The 21,050-nt window shown below is 42.8% G+C and overlaps 1 protein-coding gene across 4 annotated transcripts; it reads right to left on the reverse strand.

Annotated features, from left to right (window-relative positions):
• Positions 1-480: 480 nt before the first annotated feature.
• Positions 481-20,098, reverse strand: LOC307127309 (ADP-ribose glycohydrolase OARD1-like). 4 transcript variants are annotated; one of them, XR_013816619.1, is made up of 5 exons: positions 19,568-20,021; positions 1,817-2,070; positions 1,663-1,719; positions 1,400-1,524; positions 481-1,192 (listed from the first exon to the last, which is right to left on the reverse strand). XR_013816619.1 is itself a non-coding variant. In XM_079818444.1 (5 exons), the coding sequence occupies exons 2-4, from the start codon at positions 1,999-2,001 to the stop codon at positions 1,458-1,460; spliced, it is 309 nt and encodes a 102-aa protein (XP_079674570.1). In that variant the 5' UTR covers positions 2,002-2,070; positions 19,568-20,021; the 3' UTR covers positions 482-1,192; positions 1,412-1,457. The 4 variants fall into 4 exon arrangements, 2 of the variants coding, with proteins under 2 accessions (XP_079674570.1, XP_079674571.1); XM_079818444.1 differs by having other exon boundaries at positions 482-1,192; positions 1,412-1,524; XR_013816620.1 differs by having other exon boundaries at positions 755-1,192; positions 19,860-20,042.
• Between the last annotated feature and the right edge of the window lie 952 nt (positions 20,099-21,050).

A 21,050-nucleotide genomic window follows, 5' to 3' on the forward strand; every position in this document is an offset into this window, starting at 1 on the left:
GCTACTTAAAATGCTTATCAGTTGTTTCAATCTTTGTTTTATATATCTTTAAATACGTTTGAGCTGCTGCTGCTGTTGTTTCAGAGGTAGAGGCTTTATACTATATTTGAAAATTGGAACATTAGGTCTTCATTTGTGACTTACTGTGTTTAATCATTTGTAAATATGACCAAAAAAATATATGATTTTGGTATTGGGTAAGCTCGAATGAAAAAATTTAAGCAATTTTAGAATTGTGTAAACTGCCTGCATATTGTGTCAAAACAACCTGGATTGTGTTGTATTGGTAACAACAGAACGATGTTGTGCTAATTGTAATTAGAGTTTTGGAAAATGTGACTGTAGATTGGATGAAATGGGAAAAAAAAACATGCAATTGTGGATTCGAATTCATAACGTATTTAAAAAGTAGATGGATGGAATTTTATTTTTGTTCAGATTTTAAGGTCACGTATATACCAAAGATAATGATAAGATGTTCAGTTTAATACTTTTATTGACGTTGTCATATTAATTTGGCTCAAGTAATATTAAAATGCAACGTACATATGGTATGTAACACATCGATAATAATTTAAATGTTTTTCCAAATTATACAAACACTTTTAAACAATATTCTACAATCTGTATAAGCCATTATGTTGTCTGGTAACAGATTTTTAGAGGCGAGTGAAATTGTATCCAATCACAGTTAAACAAATTCATAGTTGTTATGGTTGGTGCGGTGCAGCAGGGATGAATCAGAATCGGACTTCCAACAATAGATGGGTTTATTCAGCGAGGGGATAACATAGCAACCAAACACACAATACCAACCATAGTAAACATATCAATAAGAATAGACAAGGAGTACAGGGAAGTGAGTCCAATATAATGGGAGTGCAGGGAATCCGGGGAGTGTGAGAGAGGATGACGAAGTGAGTTCAGTTGTAGGACAGGGAGGATCATGGGAAACTGAGTCCAGGACATTTGTAGTTTGTAACAATTGTTACAATTTACTATAACGCATGTTCCTATGTTACCAGAACGCATGTTGACCATTCTTTAAGAACGGTTAAGAAATAATGTGAGTTTCAGACCTGCTGTGGTCTAGATTGTGTACACAGTGATGGAGATGTTTGTGTCCTGGAAGACTTCTGTAATAATGGGAGAAACATTTTCCCATTTCAGTTTATCCAGACCACAGCCAATCCTAGCAAGAGAAAATGACATCGGTTATTGAAGTCTATTCAGCAGAACAATAAAAAACCTATTTAAAATAACAAGTTACGCTAATTCTTTCCAAAATTAGTATTTAAAAATGCAATTATCAAGTTATATTTCTGCAAAATAATTTTTCATTGTTTAAAGTCATTTAGGTAGAATCATATTCAAAATCAAAATGCGGCTATTATTAAACCTGTCAGTTCACCGAGGCATGGATATACTGTTAACGGCATTGGCCAAGCAGTGTTCCCTCATAGACACAAGGCTCTTTCTGAGAATGTCATAGGTGGGTTTTTGGTAGTACTTTTTCTTTGTGACCTAGTGCAAGAAAAAGGAGGACAAGGTAAGTTTTGGATAACAAAACAAAGAAAGTTGTAAAATCCAGAAAACTCTACCCTCATCATAATTGATTTAGTAAAACAAAACATTTTTAATAAACGCTACAAGCCATCTTACCCGGTAATACACAAAACGACCAGATCCTTTAAGGACTGCACATTGCCCAGGTTGCTTCTTTAAACAGAATACAACAAAGAAAACTGAGAATCAACTGGGTGTGATTTGAGTGTTATATCTAGTGCACTTGTCAGTAATGATAAATCACACTTACTGAGCCAGCAGCTCCTCAACTCCAGTAAACTTTTTCTTGAAGAGCAAAGCGACCCCTGCTCCCATGCGGCAGTCTTCACTGATGCAGTGCGCCAGGGCGTCGGTGGACGGACAGGTGAACAAATCTCCTCTCATGTGGAGCAACTGCCATCCTGTGCTGCACGGGAGTGTTTCAGGAGTAGCCATTGTAACACTAGACTTGTAGACCGTTTCCTAGCCTCTTTAAATACCAAATTCATTGGGTAGGACCTATAGCTTCGAGGTGGTTAGAGAGAATATGATGCCTTAAATAGTCATAAAACACCAGCCTTAACACACTTTTAATCATGTCACAGCATCTAACCCCTGTTCTTTGAATGGTATTACACAATCAAAATAAAATGTTTTCTTCCCCCTCCAAAAACATTTATGGTAGTAAAAATACTATGTAAATGATGAATACGGTGGTTTAATGCATCATCTGTTTAAATCAACCAAATGCTGTATACGAACCAAGAGATGTGTAGAACATCAAATGGTCGCTAGCATTACAGCTAAATGTTGGAAACGAGTTTTAGTGGAAAGGGGATAACAAACATGCACATAATTACAATTACGCACAAAGAAGAATGGTGATGTTTAAAAAAATAAAGTGGTAAAACACTTTCAGAAAAAACTTGAACAAAATCAAATAATCAAATAAAAAATAATAAGCGCATGAGGACGAGTACAGCACCACTAAATGTTGATAACGTCAAGATATTCATTCTTGCCTATTCATTACCATAAAGTTTTGTATGTTTATATTTATTTCACTGCATGCCGTTAATGAGTTTGCCTTAATGACTCTGAAATGTTTTATTAAAAGACGTCACAGAGGACCGCTTGAGTAACAACCTAATCACGTCTCTCATTTACTGCTAAGTTTTACCGCCTACAGGTATCAACAACCCAGAACATGTAACAATATCATAATTATATATAAGATATCATGCATGACACCTTTGTAAATGACTAAAAACTAATATTTAAGTTGAACATATATTAAAAATTGTAAAAAAAAAATTAAGAGATGTTAAACAATTCTACCGGTTATTGAATAATTATTGAGACAACCATGACGACACATTGTAATGTTGTTTTTGTTCCCGTTTCATGGATCAAACCTAAAAGGCAGATGCCTAAAAGATAGTATTGGAGCGTGGGGAAAATAAAACAGCCTGAATCATCTACCTTTTTACTTAGAATGACTACTTATCAAGGTTAATTTTTATTGAAGTTCGCATATTATAAAAAAAGTGGTACCACATCATTCTCAAATGTAAAATGTTGTAACTAACTGTAATAGACGGGAGTGTTTTAAGCGCAATAGTGGTAAATGTAACAGAAATGTGTCTTGGCTTGTGACCACTTCCTAGATAGACCAGAAAGACGATCTGAAAGAACATCATAGTTTACTTTTCTTATGTTGTATTTTGTTTAACCGTGCTTAAAGAGTAGTCGTCATCTAAAAACAGTCGTTGGAAAGTGATTCATAAAACTCAAAATATTATTTTCACTAAAACATGGTAAAACTTTCAACTTTCATATTCAAGTGTCCCATGAAGGAATTGAACAAAATAAGCTATAATTTGCTAGTTAGTTCACATGCATTATTTTACACACACTCAAAAAATGATACGTTGGATTTACTTAATTTTATTTCAGCAGGTTCCACGTAATTTGGTTATGTTGGATTTAATTAACATTGTTTATTTCAGTAAACGTAAGTTTTTTACATAAGATTAATTCAATACCATTTACTTAAATCAGGTTAACATTCCTAATTTTGTCCAAACTATTCAATTTAATTATTGTAAAATGAATATAAAAACATAACAAATAATACAGTTGTATTGATTATTTTTATTTAGTGAAGTACTATGTTTACAACATTTACAACACCTTAGATCTTATTGGCTAGCCAGAAGATGGTTTTGTCACATCCGTGGCGTGCCCAAAGTAGTTGTTTGTTCTTATTGAAACAGCTTTAATTGTTATTAGCAGATCCTCAGCCCAAGCACACGCTCTACACTTCACCACAATAACCTCCAAACATAACACAAACTTTTAAATACCAACATAACATTAAGCATTAAAAAGTCTCTCCATTTCTCATCTGATTAAAAATGCATCAAATAGCACTTTTTTTAAAACATTTACTCTCCGAATTCAGCCCCTTTGCAAAGTATGATGGGAAGTGAAAGTCTCGGTTGATTGGGTTACTTGATTGAAGCATGTTATCAAAATGAAAAACCAAAGAGTAACAGTTTTAAGTCAGTTTAACATGAAGCAATTACATTTGAACCTGATATAATGGTGTTAAATCAAGAGGAATTGCTTGAATAAAGTGAACAACATCATAAAATCATTTAAATTTCAAAGACTTTTTTAATGTTTTTGAAAGGAGAAGGCTGAATTTATTTAATTAAAATACAGTAAAAACACAATATTAAGAAATATTAATAAAATTTTTAATAGTTGCTGTGAATATATAGTAAAGTGTCATTTATTCCTGGGATCAAAGCTGAATTTATCATCATTACTCCAGTCTTCAGTGTCACATGACCCTTCACTAATCATTCTCATATGCTGTATTTTTCATTAAAAATCAGGACCAATATAATTTTTAAACAATCGGAGCTCTATTCCATAAAATGACAGATGTCAAGCTCCTGAAATGACATATAACCACCAGAACGGCACCATAAACAATCCACATTCTGCACTACATAGCAAGTCTTAGACCAGAGCATTGCTTTATATGGACTGATCTCATCGTAGGTATTCAACTTTAGTGATATTAAACTTCACTGTATGGAAAAGATTTGTAAATCTGTAAAAACAAAACAAAAAAACTAAACACACACATGTGTATGGAATTATAACCTAAAGAAGTATGCCTGTCATTCATTAATGTTAATGATAAGCATTTCAATAAAAATAGCATTCATATTTCTGTATAAATAGCATCTATATTGTTATGTTTGTAAGTGGTGTTTAAAATTGCTTTAATGAGCTGGTGAGTTTATGGTGAGATGAAAAACTGTTCTTCAAAAGCAAAATGAATATCCTATTATCACTGTAAAGCTGCTTTAAAGCAATCTGTGTTGTAAAAGCGTTTATAAATGAAGGGGACTTGACGTGTTGTGGACAGCTTGTTATGGACCGCTTTGTGCAAGAAGGTCCAAGGCCACTGTTTTGCCCCACACTGTAAAAATATTTTACTGCTAATTTCCTCTAGCTTTTTCTTGTTGTCTCAACTTTTGTAAATAACAAAAAACAACAACGTTTAGTTGAGTCAGCTTGACATTATTTGTTCCCTTACGAGAGTACTCTCGTATTGCGTTTTGCTAAAACGCTATGGGGGAATTCCTTTCCTCGAGATATTGAAGCAAATTTTTATCCAAAAATACCATGTACACGCAGTGCAGCTGCACAGCTCTCAGCAGGAAGCAGCTGCGTGCTGATTGGCTGTGCTGCTGCAACTGCAGCAACCTATGGCGAGACCGTGGGGCGGGACGGACCAATCAGGTCCTTCCAAATTCCCGCCACAAGGGGCAACAGAATTTGCATAGCCAAGGGTATATAAGACCCACTCTCGCAAGGTTAGTCAGATTAATTCTTCTTCAGCGACTTGCAATCGTTGAGCTCCGGATCGAAGCCCGCCGTCGACACGCACCCAGCGGAACACGCAGCCTGAGGATGTCGGATTCTCCGCCTTCAGCCTGCCTTCCAGCTGCGCCATCCGGCGTTAAAATATCCTTTATACTATGTATGTGTGTTATGATATGTGCGTTGCTGCCAACGCCACTTCTAAGAGCTTCTAGCTCTCCACCTCTCTTCTCTCGTGCCGCCGCGTGTTTACGCCGCGAACAGAGAACATTGGTCCTCCGCCGCTTCAAATAAAGCCGAGGACAGACGGAGCGCTCCTCTTCTCTCGTTCCGTCGCGCTAAGGCGCCGCGGACAGAGAATGTGATACCCCACGGAGCTCTCCCTTTCTCTCGTTCCGTCGCGCTGAGAAGCGCCGCGGACGGAGAAGGTTTTCCCAGCTGCACTGATGACGCCGCGGGCATACAGAGTTTCACTCCTTCCTCTCTCATCCCCACCGCTCTAAATGGCCGTGGACAGAGAACATTATATCCCCGCTGCGGACATACAGAGCTCTCCCTTTCTCTCATTCCGTCGCGCTGAAACGCGCCGCGGACCGAGAAGGTTATATCCTCGCTGCGCTGATGACGCCGCAGATATATGGAGCTCTCCACGCGCCTCCCTCTCTCTCCTCCGCCGCTCTAAATGGCCGTGGACAGAGAATGTTATTCCCGCCGTACTAATGGCGCCGCGGGCATACGGGGCTTTTCACTCGCTTCTTCTCTTACTCCGCCGCCCTGAAATGGCCGCTGACAGAGAATGTGATACTGCCGCCACGCGGATGGAAGATGTGCACTTCTACACACGAGTGAACTCAACATAAGCTCTCCTCACTCTTCCTTCTCTCTCGCCCCGCCGCCCTGATATGCCGCGGGCAGAGAATGCTAGAGGAGAGACATGCGAACTCAGGCTGCTGGATATATCGAGAACGCGCTTACGTTACAGCCGTTCTCGCTGCAGCGCGCGCTTGCTGCCAAAGGTAAACAGCCTTATATGGCAGCGCGCGCTCTCTGCACAGCGCGCGTTCGCAGACGAGAGCGCGTCATAACACGCGCTCTCCGTCTGAGCATAACGAGGTCATAAAATGGCTGCCAAGCTTGCGCCTTTTTCCCCTCAAATATCACTTCTCCCAGTTCCCCTATTCAGGCGGCTGGAGTGGTTCAACACTGTAGGCAATGTGTCCACTACATAGTGTGCACTCCTGCATAAGCACTGTTAATTCAGTGCCACAAATCACTCAATAAACCTGATATTCTCCCAGTTCCCTTAGTTCAGGTGACTGGAGATGTAACATTGCAATAACTAGCCTGTGGCCAAACATGCTCAGTTGCACATTGACGCTGTTATGCGTTTACCTCTGTGAATTCGCTCGCTGGCGTACGCCGCGAATACTCTAATGTAGTGGCGCCCATTATACAGTGCGCGCCACCACACATTATTTACAATGAATCAGAGCTTTCTAGTGGCTAGGTAGACCCGCGCCTGCAGAGCACGCGCTATCCATTAGCCCTGCCGCTAACGTGCACGTGGACTAATCCGCAAGAATGCCTCCACTTTACAGTAACACTATCTAAACACAGTGTTACGAGTTCGTCTGTAGGCAGGTGCCAACATCAAAGTTGTACCCCTACACTCAAGCACTTCCCTATGTTCCCCAGCTCCCTGCACTCAGGCGGCTGGAAACATTATTCCTACAATCGACGAGCCCGCAACAAACGCGCTCGCCTGTACACATGCACCATTTCCCCGGCGACACAAAGCGTTCGCCACTATTCTGCGTTCTCCGGCCCCCTGCACTCAGGCGGCTGGGAACACTATTTCCCTATTTACTATTTATGAGCCCGTGAGCAACGTGCTCTTCTGTACACAAACACAATCCCCTTGGTAAGCGCCACTTCCAAGGCGACCCAATAAGGCGTGCGTCACCATTCAGTGCACGCCGCCTCTCACAGTGCTACTAGCACAATGCATCCGGGCTAACAGGTCCCTGTTACTCAGTGACCCGCCCCACAAATTAATTCAACCCTTGGCTTCGATAACAAGGTTACTCGCTACAGTTCGCTCGCAGACCACCGTGCTTTCGCACTGTGGTAGAGACAGCGGTGAGAAGTGACATGAGTCACGTGCTTCGAACCGAAATATCAAACTGTTAAATTAAGGGAGCGGTAGAAACCGTGCACCCCTCACAGAGCGAGTCAGGCTTTTACAGTCGCTACTTCCTTGTGCCAAAAGAAGGGTGGTGGTCTCAGGCCATTCTAGATTTCAGACATCTGAACAAAGCCCTTATGAAGCGCCCGTTCAGAATGTTGAGAATTAAACAAATCCTCGCGCACATCCGCCGGGTGATTGGGTTTTCACTGTGGATCTAAAGGATGCCTTTTTCCACATACAAATAGCCCCTCATTACAGGCCATTCTTGAGATTCGCCTTCAAGGGGAAAAGTTTACCAATACAAGGTGCTACCTTTTTGGTCTATCTCTGACTCCCCGCACGAAGTGCATGGAAGCGGCGCTAACCCCGCTGAGGCTTCGGGGAATGAGAATTCTCAATTATCTCGACGACTGGCTCAGAATAGCTCCGTCAGAGATAGTTATTAAACCACAGATCTTGGCTTCTCAACCATTTAGAATGCTTGGGACTCAGAATCAACGTGGCAAGAGTTTATTGTCTCCCACACAGAAAGTTTCGTTTCTGGGAACAGTATTGGACTCACTGCAGATGAGCATGCGACTGACGTCACAGCGCGCGCTCTCTGTTCAGATCCGAGCGGTTTCCCTCAGGTCCGGTGCACGCATTCCTCTCAAACACTTTCAGAGGATGCTGGGTCTCATGGCCTCGGCGGCGCTAGTTCTCAGACTGGGTCTGTTGCACATGTGCCCCCTACAGCACTGGCTGAATCGCCACGTTCCAGCTCACGCATGGCTCTCGGGCCGATTGCAAATCAAGGTAGACCACAGCTGTGTGTTGGCTCTGGCTCCTTGGAAAAATCCCGTCTGGTACCAGACGGGCGTGAGTTTGGGCACTGTTACGAAGTGGAAAGTTATCTCGACAGATGCATCCAACCTAGGTTGGGGAGCCCTTCACGAGGGCAGGCCAGTCTCCGGTCTCTGGTCAGACTCGGAGAAGAGCCTTCATATAAACTGTCTAGAGATGAAAGCGGTCACGCTATCGCTAAGAGCTTTCCTTCCGTACATAAAGCACCACCATGCCCTGGTCCGAACGGACAGCAGGTCGGTGGTAGCCTATATAAATTGCCAAGGCGGTCTGAAAATAATCGATCTGCACACAATGGCGTAAGAAGTCCTAATATGGGCAGAGCACAATACGCTGAGAGCGACTCATGTGCCAGGCATTCTGAATTTGGGTCCGGACATGCTGTCCAGGTGCAATTCAGACAATTGGGGCAGTTCTTGGAGAGGCAAAAGTGGATCTTTTCGCCTCACAAGGCTATGCTCAATGCCGAATATAATTCTCCAAGCACAAGGATGCGTTGGCCCACGAATGGCCAAACCTTCCTCTTTATGCTTTTCCCCCAATCTCAATGTTACCTTAGGTCATAGAGAGGATTAGGGAGAGCAGATGCGCTGTGCTTTAATAGCCCCGCTTTGGAGAAATCAACCTTGGTTCTCACTACTGAATCAGATGTCGGATGCAGATTCGTGGCCGGTCCCGCTGAGGAGAGACCTCCTCATGCAGGCGGGACGGCAGATCTGGCATCCCCGTCCCGATCGAGGGGCGCTTCATGTCTGGCCCATCAGCGGGTACATGAGAACCTCTCTGAAAAATTATTGAATACCATTACTGAAGCTAGAGCCCCCGCGACCAGGCGGCTCTATTCAGACAAATGGTCAGTCTTTTCGGACTGGTGTAAAGCGCGAAGTCTGACCCCACAGGATTGTGAAGTGTCAGAAGTGCTTACATTTTACAAGAGCTTCTGGACGCGGGTCGTTCCCCCTCCACGCTCAAAATTATGTGGCTGCTATAGCAGCGTATCACATTCAAGTGAACGGACTAACATTGTTCGCTTCCTTAAAGGGGCTAGAAGGCTTCACCCACCTCGCCCCCTCTTCAGTCCTTATATGGGACTTGTCCAGTGTCTTGGATGTCATGAAGAGCTCTGCACTTGAGCCTCTGCATTCGGTGAGCTTTAAGCTCCTGTCACTAAAGACCGCTTTTCTGCTGGCGATCGTCAGTTAAGCGAGTGGGTGATCTGCACGCGCTCTCTGTGAGCGCCTTCGTGTCTGGAATTGGGCCAAACGACTTCAAGTCGTCCTCAAACCAAGACATGGATATGTACCTAAGTGCTTTTGACTCCGTTCAGAGCACAGGTCATTTCACTCTCAGCACTTTCATCACCGATAGATGAAGAAGATGCTAATTTGCTCTGTCCTGTCAGAGCGCTGAGGATATACATGGAGCGTTCCGCTGCTTAGGCAACTGAACAGCTCTTTGTATGCTTTGGCGGCTGCACCTTAGGGTGCGCGGTTACAAAGCAGACCTTGTCACGATGGATAGTAGATGCTATCTCGTTGGCTTATGAGTCTAAAGATCTCAGCTGCCCTTTAGGCATTAAAGCCCATTCTACTAGAGGCATGGCCTCTTCGTGGGCTTGGTCTATTGGCATTTCTCTAAATGATATGTGTGGCGGCAGGCTGGGCCTCCCCGTCCACTTATCAGATTATATTAGATGTCCCGGCCTTATAGGCTGGGCTTCTTGCTGTGTACAGTTTTAACCCCTTAAGGCTCAAAGTCCGGTCTGGGTTAAGTATTGTATAAGTCATAGCACATTCCTTATACGGCTCGAATTATCTGGCCATTCATTATTCCTGGCCCGACTATGTCCGGTCTATATATTATATTACACGTATATCGTGTTCATTCTCATTAAGGGCTTGACTCAGGTCTGGCTCATTTTGGGACTTCTTGATATCATATTACGGGCCCACCTAGGTTGGCCTGGGTTTGGTGTCGTCGGCGTTAGAGCCGTTAAGCAAGCACGGCGTTTTGCATTGGTCCCCCATAGCGTTTTAGCAAAACGCAATACGAGAGTACTCTCGTAAGGGAACGTTTCGGTTACTAACGTAACCTCGGTTCCCTAAGATGAGGGAACGAGTATTGCGTTTTGCTTGCCGTGCTTGCTCACTTGCTCAGGAGTCGCTTCAGTCGATTAACCTGACTAACCTTGCGAGAGTGGGTCTTATATACCCTTGGCTATGCAAATTCTGTTGCCCCTTGTGGCGGGAATTTGGAAGGACCTGATTGGTCCGTCCCGCCCCACGGTCTCGCCATAGGTTGCTGCAGTTGCAGCAGCACAGCCAATCAGCACGCAGCTGCTTCCTGCTGAGAGCTGTGCAGCTGCACTGCGTGTACATGGTATTTTTGGATAAAAATTTGCTTCAATATCTCGAGGAAAGGAATTCCCCCATAGCGTTTTAGCAAAACGCAATACTCGTTCCCTCATCTTAGGGAACCGAGGTTACGTTAGTAACCGAAACGTTTTCTGGAGATAACTATTCTGTAACAAATCTTTTGTGGTTGAGCCAATGCAAATGTTTTTTTTTTTTTTCTTAATGAAATGGAAGCGCATGGCTCTGTACAAGGTCGATGGTAGGTCACCTCATTGCTGGTAGTAATTTATTGCGTGTGAACAACAGGTGCTTAAAAAAAATAGGTTCAATGCATACAATATACGGTTACACATGTGCTGTCCTCTGCATGAGAGACATTCAGAAAATAACATTAGCACGCTTATTTACCCCGAACCTGTCACAAACACACAGACACACATACACTGGGCCCCCTGCTCCCTGTAACACCCGCTTTGAGAGAGAGAGATAGAGATGTGAGTTAGGATTTCACTGTGCTCTGGAATGCGAGGGAAGATGTCAGAGGGGGGCGCGCACACACATACAGGCACGCGGCCCTTTGTTTTTGAGAGACAATATGACCGTTCAATATGACCGCTGCGGTGTGAAAAGAGGGGGTATGATTTCTAAACATGTAAGTTGATTATTTTGTGAACACGTTTCATACATTGCGTTGTTTCTAAAGCTGTATGTTTTCTTCATCTCTATCTCAATGCCGGATGATTTTTTCTAAAGCCGGTTCAGTTAAACTATTCTTTTACAATTGTTTTTATGTCACTGTTGTAGACTGTGTTGTAGACTGTGATAAAAGTTTCTGCTATGAATGGTGCAGTTTTGGGAAACGATAAATGTTGGAAACTATAAAATGATGGCAAAGCACACACACACATAATGTCTGGAATGCGGACACGCTCCTATAAAATGACGGCAAAGCACACACACACACACACATAATGATTTAACAAAGGGTAAGCCATAGGGCAAAACTAACTGTCAAAATCAAACACACACACATCATGATTTAACATAGGGTAAGCCATAGGGCAAAACTAACTGTCAAAATCAAACACACACATCATGATTTAACATACGGTAAGTCAAAAAAAAAAACATTAGCGATGACAGATAGGATCAAAGGTTAATCCCCTTACACACACACATACCGGAAGGCCCGCCCCTAAAGGTCAAAGGTCAAAGCAATCAATCATTTTGATACATGGTGAATGTTATTACTACTCGCACGCAACCGCACGGTGCTCTGCAGGGGTCAAAAAGGATATAAACAGTGAATTTTGAAGTGGTATATTCTTGAAAACTAAGAGATGTGGATTCGGAGAGCAATTACAGTACCACACGACCTTGGTGTTTGTCTAAAACAGTAGCCAATTCAGCCTGGGTTTGTCTTGCGGGTGGTGGGAGACGGACGGCTTCAGGCAACTCCTTCACCACTAACGGAGCGAGCTGAAAAAGACTTTTCCCGGACAACAACATCAGCAGTACAGCAGTGATTGTTCTTGCTCTGTGTAACAGAGTTCGTTTGTTCAGGGAAGAAGGAGGCGGGAACCGGTGAACGTTTAACAACTTTTAATCAAATAATAAACACAAAATTAAAGTAAAAGCGGCAGCCCCTCACGGACGACTGCCGCGCACATACATAACAAAACGCAACTTAAAATCCAGGACAAGTCCTCTCTCGTCCTTCACCGGTGTTGCTCGTCCTTATATGCCTCCGTGCTCCCTCATGAGAGGACTCGAGACCGGTGTGTCTCATTCTCAATCACGCACGCCGATCTCGCTCGCTCGTTCCATGTCTCGCTCGCTCGTCCACCTCGCCACACTCCGGCTTTAACTTCTGGACATTCGTCAGCGGTGCCACACACTCGCATCTTTCACCGCCGCCATTACTGAACTACAACTCAAACTAGCGCACAACATCAACGTCATCGCTCTCAGCCACTCCCTCTGTTCGCTGATTGGACCAGTAAAAAATTGTTCTGGCGAAAACCTAAGCATATACAGCAGTCCCAGACGGAGTACTGAAGGTAAATGAAAATTGAGCGCAAGTACGTAGGAGGGCGGAGCCAGGCTAGGGGGTTTAAGGGGTTAAAGGGACACAAAAAAAATGACGTGTTTTTGCTCACCCACATAAAGTGACTATTTTAACAAGCTATAAAAAATTATTTGAGCTAAAACTTCACATACACACTCTGGGGACCTCAGAGACTAATTTCACATCTTGTAAAAAGGGGCATAATAGGACCCCTTTTAAGGACCATACTAAAGATGGAGCCACAAACTTTGTTCACCAGGGTCTGGTCCACTGATCTATATAAATGACTGGATTGCTCATCGCGTTCTAAACTGCCATCAGGTGGTGAAGCCACCGGAAGTGCTCGAGCGGCCATCTTAATATTCCCTACCAGCAGAGGGCATCATTGTTGTACAGCCAAAACATTGACCTAATATCACACGATTTGCAGCATCTCAGTCTCACAGGATTAGCTTTACGATATATGTATTTATGGTCTTTTCGGAGAGGATGAGTCATATATTGAAATCGTTAATGTGGTTGTGTCTACTGCACACTGCCGACACAGGTAACGTAACTGAACTAACACAAACATTTTTCTTTATGTATGCAATTATGGAGGAAATATTCATTATTAATGTATATCTGTGTTTCTGATATTAGGTCAATATTTTGGCCTGGAGACTGAGGCAGAGCAGAAGGCCAGGGAGAAGCAGGCTGGGCAGATGACCAGGAAGGTGCAGACCGGGCAGTTGACCAGGATGGCGCAGGTCTGGCAGATGACCAGGGTGGCGCAGGTGTGGCAGATGACCAGGGTGGTACAGACGGCCCAGATGAGGTTACAGATGGCCCAGATGAGGCTGCAGACCCCCACGGCAAAGCAGACAACCACCATGGCAGTGCAGACGGACCTGAAGACCCCCACAGTGGAGCAGACGACCACCACAGCAGTGCAGACGGTCTTGCAGACCCCCACGGCAGAGCAGACGACCACCACAGCACGGCGGAGCGGGCAGAGCAAAACGAAACTGACGTTTAGGCGCTTTGCCGAGATGCCGAAGCACAGATGTTTCGAAACACTGCTTCGAACAGTGATTCGAAACACCCATGTCACGTGACTATGGCTAAATTAAGCTTTAAGTGTTTCATCAGGTGGCACCTGTCGAAACTGCATTTGATTGAAAGGGGCGGGAACGAACCACACAGTCACACATCTGCATAAATCTAATTCCTCACAGGTTACAAGTGAAGTTAATCTGTCTTCACCTCGTGGGTTTCTGTGAGAGGAGAGAGATTTTGTGATAGCAGTGATTTTCCCTCATTTGTATGTAAGTTACTTGCTAAAAAATATTTGTGCATGCCTGCAACAAGTGTCCCTTGTGAGAGGATTTTTTCAAAGGCTGGAGAATTTATATGTAAAAAAAAAAAGAAGTCGGCTAAATCCTTCAACAGCAGAGCAAATCATATTTTTGAATAAAAATGTTATGTAACAAATGTGACACATTGTGGCTTTATTTATTTTTATTTATCCTTTTTATCAATCATTAATCATTTTTTATGACCAAAAAAACCTACAGTTATCCACATTGAGGAGGCTACAGATTAAAAAAACAAGATCATGTAGCTGTCAAACAGATGTTAAAAACTTTTTTTTTTTTACATGGATCGTCAAGGTTATTTCAGATCAACACATGCAAGTGACCACTAGGTGTCGCTGTAGAGACGGGTGTCAATATGGCACATTTGCTTCAACTGTTTCAGTGCTTCACGTAGCCTCGGTCTGCCCATCATTAGACATGACCAGGCTATTATAGTGTGAGCTAACAAGGTAATGGGGTGCAGGTGGATGTAATCAATGAGTGCTGATGAGTCCGGGCAAAGGATTATGGTAGATGTAGTCCTTGATGGGAACTTTCCTGTAGCTCAAACAGTAGAGCATGGCGCTAGCAACGCCAAGGTCATGGGTTCGATTCCCAGGGAAAGCAAGAACTGACAAAATGTAAAATGTGTACCTTGAATGCAATGTAAGTTGCTTTGGATAAAAGCGTCTGCCAAAATGCATAAATATATAAATATTGATGGAGTGACCTCAGGTGGTAATCAGGGGCACTCTCACTGGTGATTGTGACAGCCATGTTGTTGAATTACATATTTATTTAATCATCATTTAAATAATTAACTGCTTCAAAATGCACATGCTGTTAACGAAATCATTGTTGAAACATTGGCAGTTAGCCTACTGTATGAATAAAAACAATACTACAGCACAACATAAATACATAAATGCATAAATGCAACAGTACAATGCGATTTCAGGTTACAAGGCATAAATCTTTATTCTGATTTCAAAATGCGCACTTTGACAGTTGTAATACATATGCTGAAGTGTCTCGTCTGCCCGCCAAGCTGATGTTCACTACTGTAATGAATATGTAACTTTTTAATCAGCTGGGGAAATTCCTGACTGTAAACGAATAACCATGTCCCTGCTCAGGACGTTTGTGTTGTAAGAATGTACAGGGAGACTTCATATATAAAAGCGGTGTCTCCTTAGGCAATGTTTTCTCAGTAAAATCATTTAATGTCCTATTCATTCAATAGAACGCATGAGCTTACTAGGGAATACCAACATGGCGGCGTAGCGGCTTCACTTTTTATGACGTCATGAGCAATCCAGTCATTTATATAGATTAGTGGTCTGGTCACTCCCAGTATCAATTAGGGCCTTCAGATAAGTTTCAGGACAGCTGATGGAAATCACTTGCCCATGTCTTTTTTTAAACCTTGCCAATTTAAACATCCAAGCGATTTTATATGATTCAGTAGTCCTTGGGAACTCTTTGAGAAATGTTTTTCTTTGCGCTCATTCCAACAACGCACACACAAGCAGCCTGTTAAGAGCTTGTGTGTTCCAAATTTAGTTGTTTTTCCTTAAACAGTCAAATACACACAAAATTATGTCAAAATGTCCTTCTTGGTGAGTATTCACATTAACACAGTTGATTATGTCTTACGTGAATGTAAATAGTGCAATAGTAGTATGCATCATCGCATTGGGGGCACAACCTAACACTTAAAACAGTTTGTGTAAATTAATAGGTTACTGTCGTAACCCCGGTTCTCTGAAACATCAAGTGGAGAGATCAACCTATGGGAAGGGCATCCGTGCCTGACCTCTGCAGAAGCATCCAATTGCACCAAGTCTGACAAGACAGGCAGGAGCGCGCAGCCAATGCCCGGTAAGGCCCCAGCCCTTACCTGCGGGCATATATAGCCTGCATGCACTACTGTATATCAGTAAGTATATTCGCTTCTCGTGTGGCAAGCAGGGCAAGGCTGGTGGATCTCTCCACTCTATGTTTCAGAGAACCAGGGTTACGACAGTAACCTATTGTTCTCTTTCATCATCTCATGTTTGAGATCCACCAATGAGAGAGACATTGACAGCTCAATACACTCACAGTGAGGTCATGTAAGCCAGAAAAAGATTGTCACCCAAAGGGGCGGTGCGACATGTCTCATAATAATGAACCCGCCACACCGACGCACACACGTAACTGTGGTGTGAAAACAGGACATGAAACGTGTGTGGCACACACAAAAGAAGCTAGGGTTAGGAAGACCCCACCCCCAAAACCGAATGTGCTACCGAGGTTCTGGTGACATCCAACCTGTAGTAACGCACAAACGTATGGGGAGAAGCCCAACTGGCAACAGAGCAGGTAGCCTGCAGCGATACCCCCCTGAACAGAGCCCAAGAAGCTCCGATGTCCCCAGAGAGTTGCACTCCCTTTGGTTCGTAAGCCAAAAATTATAGCGTCCACAAGCCAATGTGAAAGGCGTTGCTTAGACAGGGGATCCCTTTTGTGGGGAGGAGCCCATGAAACAGAAAAGAGTTGGTCACTCTTCTGGAACGCACTGGTCCTAGTCAAATACGTCTGTAACGCACAGACCGGACACAGGGCATTTAACCCTTGATCCTCCGTGGAGGAAAAGTGCGGAGGGTGAAAAGCGGACAGCTCCAGAACCTCCGATGTGAACACAGGGAAACATTTCGGCATGAAGGCTGGATTAGGCTTAAGGAAAACCTTATCTCCACCCAGAGATAATATAATGCACGAGGGGTGGACCCAGAGTGCACGTAACTCACTGACACGTTTGGCTGAGGCCAAGGTCAAGAGCAAGGCTGTCTTGAAGGACAGCAACTTTAGGGAAATATTCCCCAGAGGCTCAAAAGTGAATTGAGACAGAGCTTCCAGCACCATGGAGAGGTCCCATTCAGGGATCGTTCTCCTAATGACTGGCAACGGCCAGCCTGTTCATTATAGCAAATAAACAAGCAGGTGTACAACAAATAACTCCAACAACAACAAAGAAGTTATAGAATCAAAAGAACAATTAACAGTAGCTAGTCATGTAGCATAACATGAAGAGGTGTGAGATCACTTGAAGTCAGAGGCGGTAAAAGAAAAATAATTATTTACTGCACGGAGAAAAAAGATGAGTTTTAAGTTGGGATTTAAAAATCTGGAGAGTAGGTGCGTTACGGATAGTCGAGGGCAGCTTATTCCATAATTTAGGGCCAATAACACTAAAAGCCCTTTCTCCCACAGTAGAGCGTTTAAACTTGGGGACGACAAGCAGGTTTTCATTGCTGGAACTGAGGGTCCGGGGGTTCTTGTTTTATTAAAACAAGTATAAAACAAGAATAATAATCAGCATGCATTCAATAAAGACATTTAGCCCTTTTTTGGTGTGGTGGGTGGGTCCCATGTTTGGAGGAAGAAGAAGGATGAGTACAACCCCAAGAACACCATCCCAACCGTGAAGCATGGTTCCCATGGTCCCAACATCATTCTTTGGGGATGCTTTTCTGCAAAGGGGACAGGATGACTGCACCATATTGAGGGGAGGATGGATGGGGCCATGTATCGCAAGATCTTGGCCAACAACCTCCTTCCCTCAATAAGAGCATTGAAGATGGGTCGTGGCTGGGTCTTCCAGCATGACAATGACCCGAAACACACAGCCAGGGCAACTAAGGAGTGGTCCCGTAAGAAGCATCTCAAGGTCCTGGAGTGGCCTAGCCAGTCTCCAGACCTGAACCCAATAGAAAATCTTTGGAGGGAGCTGAAAGTCCGTATTGCCCAGCTACAGCCCCGAAACCTGAAGGATCTGGAAAAGGTCTGTATGGAGGAGTGGGCCAAAATCCCTGCTGCAGAGTGAGCAAACCTGATCAAGAACTACAGGAAACGTATGATCTCTGTAATTGCAAAAAAGGTTTCTGAACCAAATATTAAGTTCTGCTTTTCTGATGTAGCAAATACTTATGTCTTGCAATACAATGCAAATTAATTACTTAAAAGGTCCCCTTTATATGGTCCCCAAGTGGCTAGAAATTTTGATAGGTTTAAACCAAGTTCTGGGTGTCCTGCTCTGCCTTTGAGAAAAGGAGAGCTCAGACGAGCCAATCTGGAATCTTCCCTGTATGTCGTTATACGGGGAAAGGATACCTCCCCTTCCTCTGCTTTGCTCACACAGAGAAATTAGAGAAAATTGATTGTTTATTTTACTCGCAATGTCAGCACAGGCTTTTACCATATGGATTCGACAACACCGCCACAAACAGTGAGTAACAGTGTTCATTAATGCCTGATCTGTGACCAGGGATTTCTGATGTGTAGCTAAATATTCAAGTTCACACTGACTTTCTTTCTAAATCGTTTATGCATCTGTGAATCAAGCCAGTGACTAAACAATCAACTTCATATCGTTTCTCTTAGTAGCATGAAACAAATCTGTTATTTAAATTGTGATTAGATGCTAGATTAGCAATCAAAGAACACTCTCTTTATAATTTTCAGAGCTGTGAATCACATATCGCGAGTGAAGTAACTCTCTGTATCTGAACTCTCAGAAACAAACAAAATAAACTCGCACTCACAGCGCTCTCAACAATTCGGCACAATATAACTTTCCTCAGCAATCTTTCTCCAGCTCTCCGTCTTTCTGGTCTACAAGTGCCCAGTCCGTCTCTCTCTCTCTGGCACAAGTGATGTCCGGTTCGTGAACGAATCGTTCTTTTGAACCGGTTCTTTTAGTGAACCGGTCAAACCAGTTCACCAAATCGGACTGAATCGTTCTAAACGGTTTGCGTCTCAAGTCAGCGCTGATCCATAAGTGACTAAAGTTACTAACTTTCTGACATGAGTGACAGTCCCTCCTACTAGAAATAAACTAATATCCTGAGGTATATGTTACCAGTTACTACAACAGTTCACTGACCTGAGACGTGACCTGATGTTGTGCTGAGAGAACTGATGAGAACTCACAAGCAGCTGATCCTGAGCATGCGTGTGTACTACCAAACGTACAGCGGTTCTCGAGTTAACAGTTCTCAAATCTGAAAGAACTATTTCTTTCGGACACGTTCGATGAGAACCGATGAGCTGTGTATGCGTGTTGTAGTGGGATCCTGGCATTTATCCCAGTTCCTGATTAACCCTTAAAATACAATTATATTAATTGCAGATAAGCAGTCTTTTGCTGTCAGGTCAGAATTAGGCCTAAACCTACACTAGCTTGTTTTCTCATACCAGTAATCTAGTGATATGAACCCATTATCCCTTAATGAACAATACAAGATCAATACACAGTCAATAACCATTCCACTAAAATCATGCTTACCCTCCAGCAGATTTTATCATCGAAGGTTGGTTGACTTTGGGCCTTGTAAGATGTATTAAAATGCTCTTTCTATTCTTTATAGAACTGTCTTTATAAGCTGAAGTAAAAACTAAAAAAAATACTTTTTCTTTATAAAATGAAAATGTATTTATACAAAAGATAAAAAGTACTGGTTAAACAATGATCAAAAATTAATTAGCAAAATAACAAATGGTTACAGATTATAATACTTCAGCATAGCCAATCTCAACAGACAATCCTGTATGAGTGGACCAATACAGAGGCTAAATACCTGGTAAGCAGTTCCAAGCAATAGATGTAAAAAATAACTTGTTCTCGTCCGAGCAATTCAAGTTGAAAATAATACAGAAGAACGATTATAGCTAAATATTCATAGAGAAGAGAATTCTCCTATGAAGGTACATCAATCAAACAAAATAAAAAAAGAATGCACACTGAGAAGCAAAAATACAGTGGTATTTATACAGAGTTGTTTACGTTTTATGCAGTTTGGGTTTTTCCAGAGAGGAAGTCGGGTTTTGTCCAAAAAGGAACTCAAGTGTGTTGGCAGCCTGTCAGCTGACAGTCAACCCTCGACAGATAATGCTGGCTTTTGCAGTTTTTTCCATGTCTTGGCATTTTTCCGTTCTTTTCGTCCTTTTAGCTTAGGGTCTTGCCTCATATGTGTGTGTGTGTGTGTGTATACATCCGGAAATGTGTTTGTAAGTTCACCAATACTCATATAATATTTTTCCCTTACAGTGTACAACCGGATCATCAGTACAGAATCGAGAACCGTTTCTTTCGGACATGTTCGGTACCTAGAACCGATGAGCTGAGAGACTGAGTAAAGTGAGCATGCATAGCACCGTCTGAACCGAACTGTTTTTCTCGGACAACTGTTGCTGTGCTGATAATATGAGCATGGGTGAACCGAGGACTTGTGTAAGTTTATGTTATGTAATGTCAATGTAAATTTATTTGATCCCTGTAAACATCCATGTTTGCACCACAGTGGCTGTATTGAGTGCTTTTGCAAAATGTAAATGTAAGAACTTATCCAAGATCATGATGACAATACTTAATATTATTATACTAAGTTATGATTACAAATTACTTTATATGAATGTGTTTTAATGTATTTTCATCCGCCAGGATGATAGAAATTACGTCATTAAGTGAGGACATAAAAGAACTGGTGAACCGGTTTTTTGAACCGGATCATTGAAACGAACTGTCCGAAAGAACCGTTTCACGGAAAAGAACCGAACTTCCCATCACTTGGCAGTGTGTGCAGGCCTCGCTAAACCACGCCCCCTCCGCCACAAGATGTAATATTCATTTCAAATGCAAAGATGTCAGCCAATCACAACAGTGGGCATTTTCACTGAAGTCTCACAGCAGACACGCCTCTTGAAACAGAGCATTCAAGCCAGAGGGCTAATATCAGAATAGAAAAATGCCTTTTATTTCTAAAGTATGA

Source organism: Gobio gobio (assembly GCF_949357685.1).
Source record: "Gobio gobio genome assembly, chromosome: 6".
Taxonomy (NCBI): domain Eukaryota; kingdom Metazoa; phylum Chordata; class Actinopteri; order Cypriniformes; family Gobionidae; genus Gobio; species Gobio gobio.

What these genes read in the sequence shown, in the direction of transcription:
- LOC307127309 (XM_079818444.1), bottom strand. Translation starts at nt 2,001, where the DNA reads ATGGCTACTCCTGAAACACTCCCGTGCAGCACAGGATGGCAGTTGCTC. An exon ending in GTTGAGGAGCTGCTGGCTCA is followed by an intron (nt 1,720 to 1,816) that starts GTAAGTGTGATT and finishes TTCTGTTTAAAG; the next exon opens with AAGCAACCTGGGCAATGTGC. An exon ending in GTCGTTTTGTGTATTACCGG is followed by an intron (nt 1,525 to 1,662) that starts GTAAGATGGCTT and finishes TTCTTGCACTAG; the next exon opens with GTCACAAAGAAAAAGTACTA.